General features: G+C 44.5%; 1 protein-coding gene across 2 annotated transcripts in view; it reads right to left on the bottom strand.

Annotated features, from left to right (window-relative positions):
• Positions 1 to 13250, bottom strand: part of PDSS1 (decaprenyl diphosphate synthase subunit 1) — a 38191-nt gene that overhangs the window by 5206 nt on the left and 19735 nt on the right. For both annotated transcript variants that reach the window (XR_012067265.1, XM_072955240.1), the window contains exons 8-9: positions 5469 to 5549; positions 5250 to 5363 (exon numbers count right to left, since the gene is read on the bottom strand). Coding sequence is in view for 1 of the 2 variants with exons in the window: in XM_072955240.1 (XP_072811341.1) it covers positions 5250 to 5363; positions 5469 to 5549 (195 nt within the window). In the remaining variant the exon portion in view is untranslated. The remainder of the gene's footprint in view (positions 1 to 5249; positions 5364 to 5468; positions 5550 to 13250) is intronic.

The raw sequence follows: 13250 nt of genomic DNA, 5'->3' as shown, positions 1-13250 counted from the left end.
AGCACTACATACAATAGCCGAGACATGGAAACACCGTAAATGGCCATCGACAGATGATAAAGAAGTTGTGGTATATTTATACAATGGAATACTACTCAGCCATAGAGAATAAAATAATGCCACTTGCAGCAACATGGATGGGCCCAGAGATCATCATTCTAAGTGAAGCAAGCCAGAAAGAGAGAGAAAAATACCATATATCACTTATAAGTGGAATCTAAAAAAAAAAGAAAAGAGGACACTAATGAACACATCTACAACACAGAAAAAGACTTGCAGACATAGTAATCAATCTTACAGTTACCAGGGAAGGGGGTGAGAAAGGATAAATTTGGGAGTTTGAGATTTGCAAATGTTGGCCATTACATATAAAAATAGATAAAAAACAGATTTCTTCTGTATAGCACAGGGAACAATGTTCAATATTGTGTAATAACCTTTAATGAAAGAATATGAAAATGAATGTATGTATATATATGCGTGACTGGGACATTGTGCTGCACACTAGAAACTGACACACTATAAATGACTGTACTTCAATCAAAAAAAAATCTGTATTCTACAATATTTAGCAACAATTTAGGAGAACTGTTTGCATTAATAGAATCAGGAAGCCAGGACCGCAAGCCCTTCACTTTCTAGAATCGAGCTCCAGTCCTGGCACTGCCACAGCTGGTTACTCAACCGCTTGGGCCCCTGCTTCCCCATCTGTATTATGAAGGAGCTGAGCTACGTGAGCAGAAATCTGTTACTTCTCATCGCTTTTGGGTCGCTGAAATAAAAGGTAAGACGTCTGGTTCTGGCCACGTCAGTGTTTACAGCAGTTGCCAGTTCTTCCCTGGCCATGAGCCTGAAGGATGAAATAAGCTGCTGTCCTGTAACCAGCAGCATGGTATTAGTAATCCTAGAGGAAAAAGTAGGTCACACGTGGACAGATCTCAATTCGATGATGGCAATGAGGAATTAAGAATGTTCCTTTCAGGGCAAAGTACGCATCGGAACAAAGTTCTAGACACGTAGAGGCTGCTAATAATATGTTTATAAAATTTAAAAAGGCAGCAATTGATGAGTTCTTAAATGAAAACCAGTAGTTAGTTTTAGTTACTGGTCTTTTAAGAATAAAATTTATGAGGGGTGGGGGAAATAAAAAGAATAAAACTTACGTTTCATTACCAGTTGGGAAAGCTGAACTGATTAATTTTAGTGGTAAAAAGTCAAATCCGTAAGACGTGTCTTAGTTTTTTAAGAACATATTTCAAAATTGGATTTCTAGAAGGCTATACATCCTTAAAGCTAACGTGCTACTGTCCTGGGCATCTGGTAACATCACATTGTTTATGGTAGATGAGCTTTTTCTGCAGTGCCAACAACTGTGTAAAATGTGCTGATTTGGGTGGTTTCTGATTCCTTTTACTATAAAAAGCATTGAGAAAGCAAAGTTTGAAAAAAATTTTTTTGCATTAAGTATGGCTATATCCTTCCTTTGAAACATGTTGTGTGTGCAATTTTAATATGCAAATATCAAACTCTTCCCCCTGGGCACTCCCTGTCCCCGAAATGTGCACAACGAAATGAAAAACGGGACAGGCCGGAAAGACACCAGCCTGCCTGCAGATTTACTGAGGAGGAGGAAGATCCTTGTTTGCCTGGGCTCTGTTGTTAAGAGTCGGAAAATCACCTGTGGACAGATCAGATTCTAACTGTGCGAACTCTGTCCATAAACTAACCAGAGGGGATCAGTGAACTGCAGTGAGCTTATCACTCAGCCAAGACTTGGGTGATGAAGGCACCAGCTAGTCACCCAGTAGCAGAAGCCTGGGCAGCTGGTGCAGGGGCTGGTGCGGCGGCTGGAAGCCGGACGACAGGCTGACATTTGGGTCTGGTGACTGATCACAGAGAGAAGAAAAGCACAAGAAAGGAAAGATCTTTAAAGGGTATTTGAGAACTAATGTTATCACCCCCCAAAGAGAAAACACTTCTGTTTGGTTTCTGAAGATCTTGAAATCCAACCTATATTCTTTAAAGGTCTATTTTAACACGCAGGTTTTGTTTCTGCAGACAGTATGTGTACATGGGTGGACACGGTCCCCCCTGGGACCTCCCCAGAAATCTGGCAGCTTTTCTTAAATCCTCTGTATCACCTGTTATCAGGAAACTCCCTCAGAGAAACATCAGAAATAGTGAATTCCAAAGAGGGGGTTTCTGTCAAGTCGCTGAGTCCAGCAAACTCCAATATCAAGACAACCCAGCAAGCTAAACGAGAGAGGAAAGGTGGTTTCCCAAGGTTGCTGGTCTTGGTCCAGTGAGACTCAATGTTTGTAAACGGAAAAGTTCCAAGACTAACTAACCTGCAAACAAAACTCACCTACCTCTGGAAAGACATTACTGACATCTTACTAGTCCACTAAAGGGGCAGGTTACCGACAACAGTGAAAGCCGACCCAGAGCCTCTTCTCTGCGTGTCGCCAGTGCCTTTCTGGGTCCCTGCTCTGCGGGGACTCCTCGAGCTCAGACAAGCCCATCAGGCACCAGCACTGGCCACCACGAACGGTGGCAGGAATTCCGCATCATGTAGCAATGTGAGTGCTGGTCCTAGAAGACTTGGGGCGTTTATTGCCCAAGATGCCATCTACCAGATGTTTAATTTTGGCCAAGTCTGAGCATCACTTGCTTATTTGTAGAAGGGACAGAACACCTACCACAGAGCAGAGCTGTGAGGTCAGAGAGAACATCCAAACTTTGCAAACCATAAAATCATTCAATGGAGAGACTGCACATTCTCATGTTAGTTTTGGAACTTGTTTTACCCCAGGTCAACTTGAGCCTCATAAATCTTTCGACAAAGAAAGTTCTGACTAAGAATCTAACTTTTGATCATGTAATCTGTAGTAGAGCCTAAACTTGATGTTTTATTTGAAAACAACACACGCATTCGACTCACTTCTGGCCCACACGCTACAGGACAGAACAATCAGTCTGCTTGGGAAACAAGCCCTGTCCCAGCTGCTTCCCACTTGGCCTCATTCTGTGTCCCTTCTCTAAGGCTGCGGTGTGCCTTTAGCTCCTTTTAACTCCTTTCCCTACCGCCTTCTGGGCAGACGGGAGAAGCGGTGAGGGTAAGTGTGTGCCCCGGGATGCTGGCCTTTCCCAGTGACACACACAGAGCTGTGGTTTAGGACACTGGAAACCTGTTTGTTCCTTTTCCTTGTTTTTTTTTTTTTCTTCTCCAAACCATCATTTTTAATCTCTGTAGATAACCAACAAGTCAGTCTGGAGGAGTGGTCCACCTGCCCGCTGAGTTGACCCTGCACATCTGAAAGCAAAGTTAGTCACTCTCCTTTGTGTAAAGGAGGGCAAAGGGGCTCCTTCTGAAGTATGCTCGGAGTGAAGCACCGTCAGCAGAGGCAAACGTTCTCAGTCACCTTAAGGTCAAAGCAGGACTCAGCGGTTAACCTGGCGTCAAGGGGCCTGTGACAATTATTTACAGTTGTTGAGATGTTTAAGGGCACAGCACCCAGTGCTTCTCAGTAGACTGTGGTTCTTTAGGGGACAGCGTGTTCCTCAGTTGCCCTGATGACCGGGGCCGGGCTGAGGGGGGCTTCCTGGGAGGTGGGAGCTCCGTGCGCTCCCCAGCTCCTGGCTCCTCGTTCCCGTCTCCCAACCAGGCCTGGGGAGCTCACTCTGCGGCCACTGCCTCATCTTTCTCATCTCAGACGTGCCTTACTTTCCCCTGGCTCATGAATCTTCTGCTTTTTGTGGGTTAATGGTAACACAGAAAATGTCCCTCCCTCGTGCGTTAATGCACACGATTTTACAGACTCTTGTCAGAATCTGGTACTCGTATTAATACTCTTCTTGAGGCCCGGGCTGGCGAGTTAGTCTCTGTAGGAGGAAGAAGTCGTTCACGGCACCTCTCACCTCTGCGTCCACGCTGAGGCTGGCGGGAGCCCGGTAACCAGGACAGACGTCTCCTTGTGGAGTCGCTGCTCCGGCACCTCCGCTCACAGCCCTCATCCCTCAGTTGACGGCTGTTGCCCGCGCTAAGCCGGCCCCGCCCCCCGGCCTTCTGAGAATGACCCTGTTTGCGGCTCTGCGAGGTAGTGGATGAAATACCTCTCCCCCCTCCTTTTTTTTAGTTTTTTTTAATGAAGTGGGGTAATTAGCTTTATTTAGTTAGAAGTACTGGGAATTGAACCCAGGACCTAATGCATGCATGCTAGGCACGCTCTCTACCACCGAGCTATACCCTCCCCCTCTCCCCTTGTGTGTCAGAAACTGATCAAATGCAAGGTCACTGGTTTCTAGAATATCAAAATGGAATCATGGAGGTCTTTGGAAGACGTGATTTATCTGCGTCAATTCTAAGAGGAGGCAAAATCTCTAAGACTGAAAGTTACTAAAATTTGAGGCCAAAGAGCTAATTTTTAATTTCACGGCATGGTGATGAACATCTCACTGCTTTGCTGAATGACAAATTAAATGTTACTCAGATAAAAATCTATTAAAATGATGTCCAAATACCAGCTAATGTCCCACTTCTTTCAAACAGCACTTGGCATGGCCAGAGGTGGTGTGGCCCGGGGCCAGGGCAGGCTCTGGAAACGCCTGCCTTGTGAGTCACGGCAGCGTCTTGGAAGCTCCCTCAGCTTTTCATCCATAGGAGGGAGACTGAAGGCAGCTGTACTTACTTCCTGCACTGACAGCCCCCCGGTTTTGCAGGAAGGAGGGACTGTGTGGTTCCAGGGGTGCCTTCCACTGACGTCTTGACACTTTGCGGCCAGGGCCAAGGCACTGGGAGCTGCAAACAGTCCCATTAGACTTCTGGAACTGGAGGATTTCTCAGGCTTGGAAGCCCTTCCTGGGCCTTTTTAACGGGCTCTGAGGCACACTCAAAGTCCTGTCCTACAATCAAGATGTGGAAACCCGCCACCCTGTCAGTGCCCCAAATACACGGAAGCACTCTTGACGCCTCCTTAAATTTAGCACACAGCTCTTAGTTTACATAGTCTCTCCACGAATATTCTCTCAGTTAATCCTCACAACGACCCCAGGAGGCAGCTGTCTCCTCAATGTTACAGAGGACACAGGTGGATCGCAGAGGCACAATGACTGGCCTGGACACCCCGGTCCCTGTGCCCTCTTACAGACGCTTCTCCATCTCCTGCGAGACCTGCCCGCCCGCTGAGCCCGGAAGGAACTGGTTCTGCAGGGCTACCTGGCAGCGCATCCAGAGAGTTCATAAAACCTACCTGCTGACAAGCAAATAAGACAGGGCCGGTGGCTAAGCCGAGCTTCAGGTCGGCCGATGTTGGTTTGCCCATCTGGTCAGAACACGAGGTGAAGTCCAGGACGTCATCTATCAGCTGGCAGGAGGGAGAAAGGGTTGTCGCGGGCACCACCCCCCCAGCGTCCCTGCTGCCCGTCCCACCGCACCAGCAGGCTGCCCGCTGACCAAGCCGAGGACCAACCTGGAAAGCGATGCCCACGTTCCTTCCATATTGATAGGCAATCTCGTGCACCACTGGGTCAGGGCATCCCAGGACAGAGACCTGAAAGAAAGAATCCGGAGATAAGGCACTGGGTGGCAGAAGCAGGGCAGCCAACCCCGGCGTGGAAGGAGCAACATGTCCTTCCTCTTAGGAAAGAGGCAGTGAGGCTGGATGATGCTACCTGGAGACCAAACACGTGCAGAGTACCTGTGCTTTTAATGAAAGGATTTCTGCCTCAGATTGTTTTCTTAAACTTTAAGAAAACCATCCTTTTCCCCATCACAGGGTAAGCCGTGTTTCCCACCATGTAGAAAAACCCAAGAGATGACTGGACCAGTTCTGCTGTAAGCCTTTTAGACATGCAAAAGAAAGAGACTCCAGTAATGTGAAATGCTGGCTTCCAGGACCCGGCAACCTCGACAAACTGTTGGCATTATTTTTATTTTTCCATTGACTTACCCTTATTTTAGAGATAAGACATCTAATCTGATGTAATCACATACAGGAAATTGCTATGCATATTTCCCCATTTGCAGTCCTTTCTTACAGTCGTCTTTGGTGATTTCACTTAATTTGAAATGCAGTTTTTTTCTTGATGCATCTGTAAGAGCCTCAGGCCTCGAGCTTCAGACACATACTATTCCTTCATTCTCAAATGACTTTCCTTGGTCCTAAGGTTTCCAGATTTCTCTCACAAGTTAACTGCATAAAAACATTTTTCCTCTTTTCAGTCGGGGAGAAATAGGACTTCTAAATCTTTGGTAAAACTCCAAAAAGTCAACTGGCACCAGCCACTCAGCGCACTTCCTGCTGCTCTGCTAAGCATGCTAAGCAGGCCAGGCCACCCTGCAAACGACAAAGATGATAAAAACCAAAATGGGGGCAGGAGGGACACTCCTCTACCGGAGGGGGCAGGTAGGTACTGACCCACGAGAAAGTCAGATGGGGCTCCTCCAGCCCTTCTGTCACTGGTCCCTGACCTCAGCCCCCACCTCTGGCAGGGACCCTGCTTGGCTCAGGCATCGGTGTGCCGGGGGGTGAGGGCTGGGCTCTGCAGCTGGCCGGCAAGGGCGGCCCCTTAAAATCACCACTGTGACCTTCGTGTGTTAGTGAGTCTGTGCTTCAGTTTCCTCATCTGGGAGACGTGGGACCAAAAGCACTTACAGGCCCACACGTGGTGCTGCCAGGAAACCCTCCCTGGTATGTTTGCTGTTACCACTAACGGCCCTCCTCCTCCTGGCGCATTTGATGCAGGAACAGGACAGGGCGGGTGGCCCACGCACCTCTGTGAACCGAAGCCGGGGCCCATTCCCTGCTCAGCCCGGAGGATGTCTTTGACGACATAATGACTGAGTGCGTAATGTCTGGCCAAACGTTCTCCATAAAAACGCACATGTCATAAAAGGTCAGGCAGCCACTTAACTTGAATGAATAATAAACTCAACTGCTTTCAACAGCAAAGACCTCACCCCTCGCGGGCACGGCCCCGCGGGCTGCAAGGAGGGATCCCCCTTCCACGAGCGACCCTAGGAGGCGACACGCGAGACAGCCTAGACCTTTGAGAGAAGTCAAGAAAGGCATCAACGCGGCTCAAAGCGTCAGTGTCGCGAGATCTGGGCTGCATGGGAAATGTCGAGCTCCGACCGCAACGAGACCCCTTTCTAGACAGAAAAACCTCACACGGCGGTTCCGCAGCGCGGGTGACGCCGCTCCTTCCACACAAAGCAGCACAGAAATACAACCTTCCTTCCTGAGAAGTAGAAGGTTTTAAAACCCCATTCTATTTCTAAACTCAATGAATTAAAATTTATGGAGTACGTAGGACGGGCACTTTACATTCTCTCAGTTAAGTCTCACGACATCCCATAAATATTTCTTCTGCGGGTGAGGATGGTAAAAGCTAACCATTCCTGAGATTTCTCACATGTCCCTCACTTAGGAGGAAGGAGCGGAGGCACAGAAGGTGCCAGGCGTTGCAGGACCAGGAAATGGTGGGATCAGAGTTGAATTCCAGTGGTCTCCCTCCAGTGACTGCTTGCAATCACCAAGTTCATAACCTGGCTCCAGTAACACAAACCCAACTAGAAACAACGTAACTTGTACAACTTGGCTTGTAGTCTTCAAAATACCAAGGTGATGTAAGAAAAAAGAAATACCCAGGAATTACCATTAAGAGACTAAAGACTCAGGACACAGAGGATCAAGACGGTGGAGTAGGAGGCCGAGGAGCTCGCCTCCCAGCACCAAGCGTATCAAAAATACACTGACGCGTGGAACAATTCCCACAGAAAACCAACTGGAAACTGGCAGAAGACCTCTTACACAATCAAAGCTGCAAAAAAGATCTCTACATAACTGTGTAGGATGGGTAAAAAAAAAAAAAAGAAAAAGGCATCAGGATGGGACAGCGTCCCTAGGAGGGATGGTGAAGGAAGGCGGGAAGGTCCACAAAGGCAGGCCCCTCACCCAGGGGAGCCCCCTGTCTCCCCGGAGGTCCACTGGGACAGGCAGAGGGGCTGGAGGGGCCTGACTCCGCTGGGAGGCGTGCGCATGTGCCGACTTGCTAGCTGCAGAGATCCGCACATGCGCACTTGGCTGCCGCAGGGCCTTGTGCCTGCACTTCCCGGTCCAAAACTCAGGGGGCGCTGCCAGTATCAACGGCGGCTAGGGGCTGAATCTCAGGGGTCCGCCCAGGAGAGGACTTGGTCTAGTTGCGCAGACAGCCCAGAGGGCCTGGGATATGGTCCACAGGGCCTATTTTTCCCTCACATATGGTGGGGGTGGGTCCAGCAGTGGTGGGCCTGGCATCCACAATGGGTGATGCCACAGAAACGCACGTCTTGAGTGGACAGCCCCTGGGAGGAGTAGGGCATCCGTTCACTTCCCAGCAGGAGTGCTCTGGTTTGCCCACCCCACACCGCAGCTTAGAGCTGCATCTGAGGCTGTCACCATCTGCAGATGACATGATACTCTACACAGAGAACCATAATGACTCTATGCAAAAACTATTAGAACGTATAAATGAATTCAGCAAGGCAGCAGGATACAAGATTAATGTAACAAAATCTGTTGCATTTCTTTATGCTAACAATGAAATATCAGAAGGTTAAAAAAAAAATCCCATTTAAAACCTCATCGAAAAAAACCCCTACAAATAAACTTAACCAAGGAGGTGAAAAACCAATACATTGGAAACTATAACATTGATAAAGAAAACTCAGGATGATTCCAAGAAATGGAAAGATATCCCATGCTCTTGGACTGGAAGAATTAATACTGTTAAAATGGCCATCCTACCCAAAGCAAGCTATAGATTTAATGCAATCCCTATCAAATTACCCAGGACATTTTTCACAGAACTTGAATAGTCCTAAAATTTATACGGAATCACCAAAGACCCAGAATTGCCAAAGCAATCCTGAGGAAAAAGAACAAAGCTGGAGGCATAACCCTTCCAGACTTCAGATACTACAAAGATACAGTAATCAAAACTGTATGCTATTGGCACAAAAACAGACATATCGATCAGTAGAACAGAACAGAGAGCCCAGAAATAAACCTACACACCCACGGTCAATCGATCTGCAACAAAGGAAGCAAGAATATACAATGGAAAAAAGACAATCTTTCAACAAGTGGTGTTCAGAAAGCTGGACAGTTGCATGTAAATCAATGAAATTAAAACACTCCCTCACACCATATACAAGAATAAACTCCAAATGGTTTAAACACCTAAATGTAAGACATGACACTATAAAACTCCTAGAAGGGAACATAGGCAAAACATTCTCAGACATAAGTCAGCAATATTTTCTTAGGTCAGTCTCCCAAGGCAAAAGAAATAAAAGTAAAAGTGAACAAATGAGACCTAATCAAACTTAAAATCTTTTGCACAGTAAAGGAGACCAACAACAAAATAAGACAACCTACAGACTGGGAGAAAATATTTGCACATGATGCCACTGACAAGGGGTTAATATTCAAAATATACAAATAACTCATACAACTCAATATCAAAAAAACAAACAACCCAAACAAAAAATGAACAGAAGACCTAAGTAGACATTTCTCCAAAGAAGACATGCAGATGGCCAATGAGCACATGAAGAGATGTTCAACGTCGCTAATTAGAGGAATGCAAATCAAAACTACAATGAGGTATCACCTCACATAGGTCAGAATGGCCATCATTAAAAAGTCAACAAATAACAAACGCTGGAAAGGGTGTGAAGAGGGAATCCTTTCACACTGTTGGTGGGTATGTAAATTGGTGCAGCCACTATAGAAAACAGTACGGAAGTTGCTTAAAAAACTAAAGACAGAGCTACCATATGATCCAGCAATCCCATTCCTGGGCCTGTATCTGGAAAAGATAAAAACTCTAATTCGAAAAGATACATGTACCCCCAATATTCATAGCAGCACTATTTACAATAAGCAAGACATGGAAACAACCCAAGTGTCCATCAACAGACGACTGGCTTACGAAGATGTGTTTGGTGTGTGTGTGTGTGTGTACATATATATACACATATGTATATATACATATATATATATATACATATGTGTATATATATGTACACACACACAATATATACATATGTGTATATATATGTACACACACACATCTAATATAAAGGAATATTATTTCACAGCCATGAAAAAAGAATTAAAATATTGCCATTTGTAGCAACATGGATGGACCTAGAGAATATTATACTAAGCAAAGTAAGTCAGAGAGACAAATATATCACCTATATGTGGAATCTTAAAAAATAATATAAATGAATCTATATACAAAATAGAAACAGACTCACAGACATAGAAAATAAAACTTACGGTTACCATAGGGAAAAGAGAGGTGCAGGGATAAATTAGGAGTACAGGATTAACCGATACAAACTACTGTAAGTAAAACAGATAAGCAACAAGGATTTACTGAACAGCACAGGGAACTACATTCAGTATCTTGTGATAACCTAGAGGGGAGACAATCTGAAATATATATTATTTATATATATAATAATCTGAAACATCTAATACCACGTTGCTGTACACTTGAAACTAGCACAATATTGTAAGTCAACTACACTTCAATTAAAATAAAAAGATTCTTGACAACTAAATGCAACATGAGATCCTGGACTGGATTCTGGATCAGAAAAAAAAATTTTCCCGTTTGTTAGAACAAGAAAATTGTTAAAACTGGAGTAAGATCTATCTACAGATTATCAAAATCCCAAAAATAGGTGTTCTGCAGATTTGACCCACATATCAAAATTCTGCAGTGGCCCCAATGTGGCTTTGAAAATGAGGCAACAGGAAGACAGTCCATTGATTCCAGGCCACACGCAGCACTGGAGAGAATACAAATTCAGGAAAAAAAAGTGCTAAAAATAAATGAATCTGCAGGATCATCATACCCAGTTCTAGGTTCAAATCCTGGCTCAGCTACTGTCTGACAGCAGAGAGGAGACACCAGGGCCCTCTGGAGTCAGTCCTGTCAGATTTTCTGGGGACCAGGTCACAGCGTTCATCGGTAAGCTACAGAATGGATCTGGCATGACTACATACAGAAGCCAGTAGCCAATCATCTTTTAAGATTACTTCTACTTTGACATCAATCAATGTTGGTGTTGCAGATCACTCCTAAACAGTCCTCTCTCAGATTCAATACTATTTTCCATTAAATAATCCTTAGGACAATGAATTATATGCTGCTAAGCTTCCTTCAAATTCCTATAATATCTTGGAATTCCATTAGTTCTTCTGTAACAATTCTGATGTTTAAATTTTCCTTACCCTTTTTTTGGGTAACTCTACTGTGCTTTTTAAAAACATTATTTGTGGGGGATAATTAGGTCTATTTATTTATTTTTAGAGGAGGTACTGGGGATTGAACCCAGGAACTTGTACATGCTAAGCATGAGCTATACCCTCCCCCCTCTAATTTGCTTTGCACGCATTCTTTTAAAGCCACAGTCTTTGCGTTTTAAATACCAGGAGCACATAAAAATAGTAATTTTGAATATATAACACCTCTGGAACATCTCTATCCATAGGCACTTAAATTTAGAAACTTTTATTCAGAGAGCTCACACTATGATTTTGCTTTATTATTCTAACAGCTCTGGAGCTTAGGAATAAATCACATGAAAAGCGGGTAGTTCTGGGATGAAGCCAGCATGCCTCCCAGTGGAGGGCGTAAAACATCTCTTTTGTGATGAGGGTCGAGCCATGTTAATTATGTAAGTCCCTTTTTACTTGCTAATCTGTGAAGAATGAGGTCTTCTTCATAATCGAATACACGTGCTATCCTGTCTTTGGCTTCCTCAGCAGAGGACAGTGAATTCAGTTCTTCCTTGAGGCCATGGGTTCATTTCTGTGGGCTCTGCACAGGATCCGATCACTGAGCTCCCCAGCCTGGTTCTGGCTCCAGTGGGGGCTGCTGGCTGTCGCTGTGGGAGGTCCACATTGTGTGGACAGCGACCCTCAGCGTTTCCAGTTTCAACTGCCTCACCAGCTGCTCGTACTTCTAATTGCAGTGTCAAGCTTGGGAGGTCGGCACTTAACACACTAGTGGTGGCTTATGAGGACGGGTCTCCCATCTCCTTGGATATTTTCATCATCAAGTAGAAGATGATCAATGAAGGACTCATGTCACAGCTTTATGGGGCCCATTTAAATCAGTCATTCTTTTATTTAGCATTCTACTGTCTATCATATTTTTGTCTCTCTCTCTTTTTTTTTTTTTTGAAAACCACACTTGAAATTTCTTGGAAATTAGAAAAAAAAAAGCTCTTTCAACAAAAAGACAAAAATGGCTAAGATTGCAGCCAGCATGTTCTACATAATTCACATTCCTCAGGGTTTCAATTAGGTCTTTTTAGGAAGAAATGTTGGCCTCATTCTATTCTGGCTCACAATCACACATTTCTTGACACTTTTCCAAACAGAGACACTATTGGCAAGGGACTTTTTCACCTGGGAGGCCTGAGAAAAAGCTCTCTTCAGCTGTAATTATGTTGAGCGTATCATGACACTAATTGACATTTGCTTCTTAGAAGCCTTTTTTCTTGTTGCTTTAATTACAAGGGCCTCTTAATTGCCCAGTTTTCATCTCATGTTTATCTGTTAGGCTGAGAGATGGTCAGATGGACAATTCTCTGGAGAGAACTGTCTCTCATTCACGAGCTAGCACTGAACACCACATTTTAGTCTACAGGTTAAGGATCATATGAACTGATTTTTGAAAAGGAAAATTATGTGAAGAGTGGCGAGAAGGCCAAGGAGAAAGCAAAGGGTGAAAAAAGTTATGGTTCACATTCAGTTTACACTTGGAGGAAAAATGGTTTGTTTGTATTTCATAAAATTGGAAGGATCTACTACTTATGAAGAAGTACACAGAACACTAGTACACTCTAGTGCGCATTTTCCTCTGGGTCAATATTATATTTAAGAACACAGCACTTCATAACTTTGTACGTGTAAAATGTCAGACATAGTGTGTGATAAACACAAGAGAAACTATGATAAGTTGCTCAAAATGTTGCAGTTTGGAAGTTAGATTGGGGAATATATTATAAAGCTAATTTTCATTCAATCCTTGGGAGGAAAGATAAAAACTTAAATGTCTGCACAGCAGAAGAAGTCAGCAAAGGTGAAAACCACAGAAGTTCTTTGCTGTTTGTGGGAGGTAATTCGTTTCTCATTGACCTCTTGGGATTCTGATTACTATTTAAAAGTTTCTCCAGTGAAATT

The sequence above is a fragment of the Vicugna pacos genome, chromosome 35, assembly GCF_048564905.1.
Source record: "Vicugna pacos chromosome 35, VicPac4, whole genome shotgun sequence".
Classification (NCBI taxonomy): Eukaryota; Metazoa; Chordata; class Mammalia; order Artiodactyla; family Camelidae; genus Vicugna; species Vicugna pacos.
The sequence above is the reverse complement of the archived record's forward strand: the minus strand, read 5'-3'. Positions and strand labels throughout refer to the sequence as shown.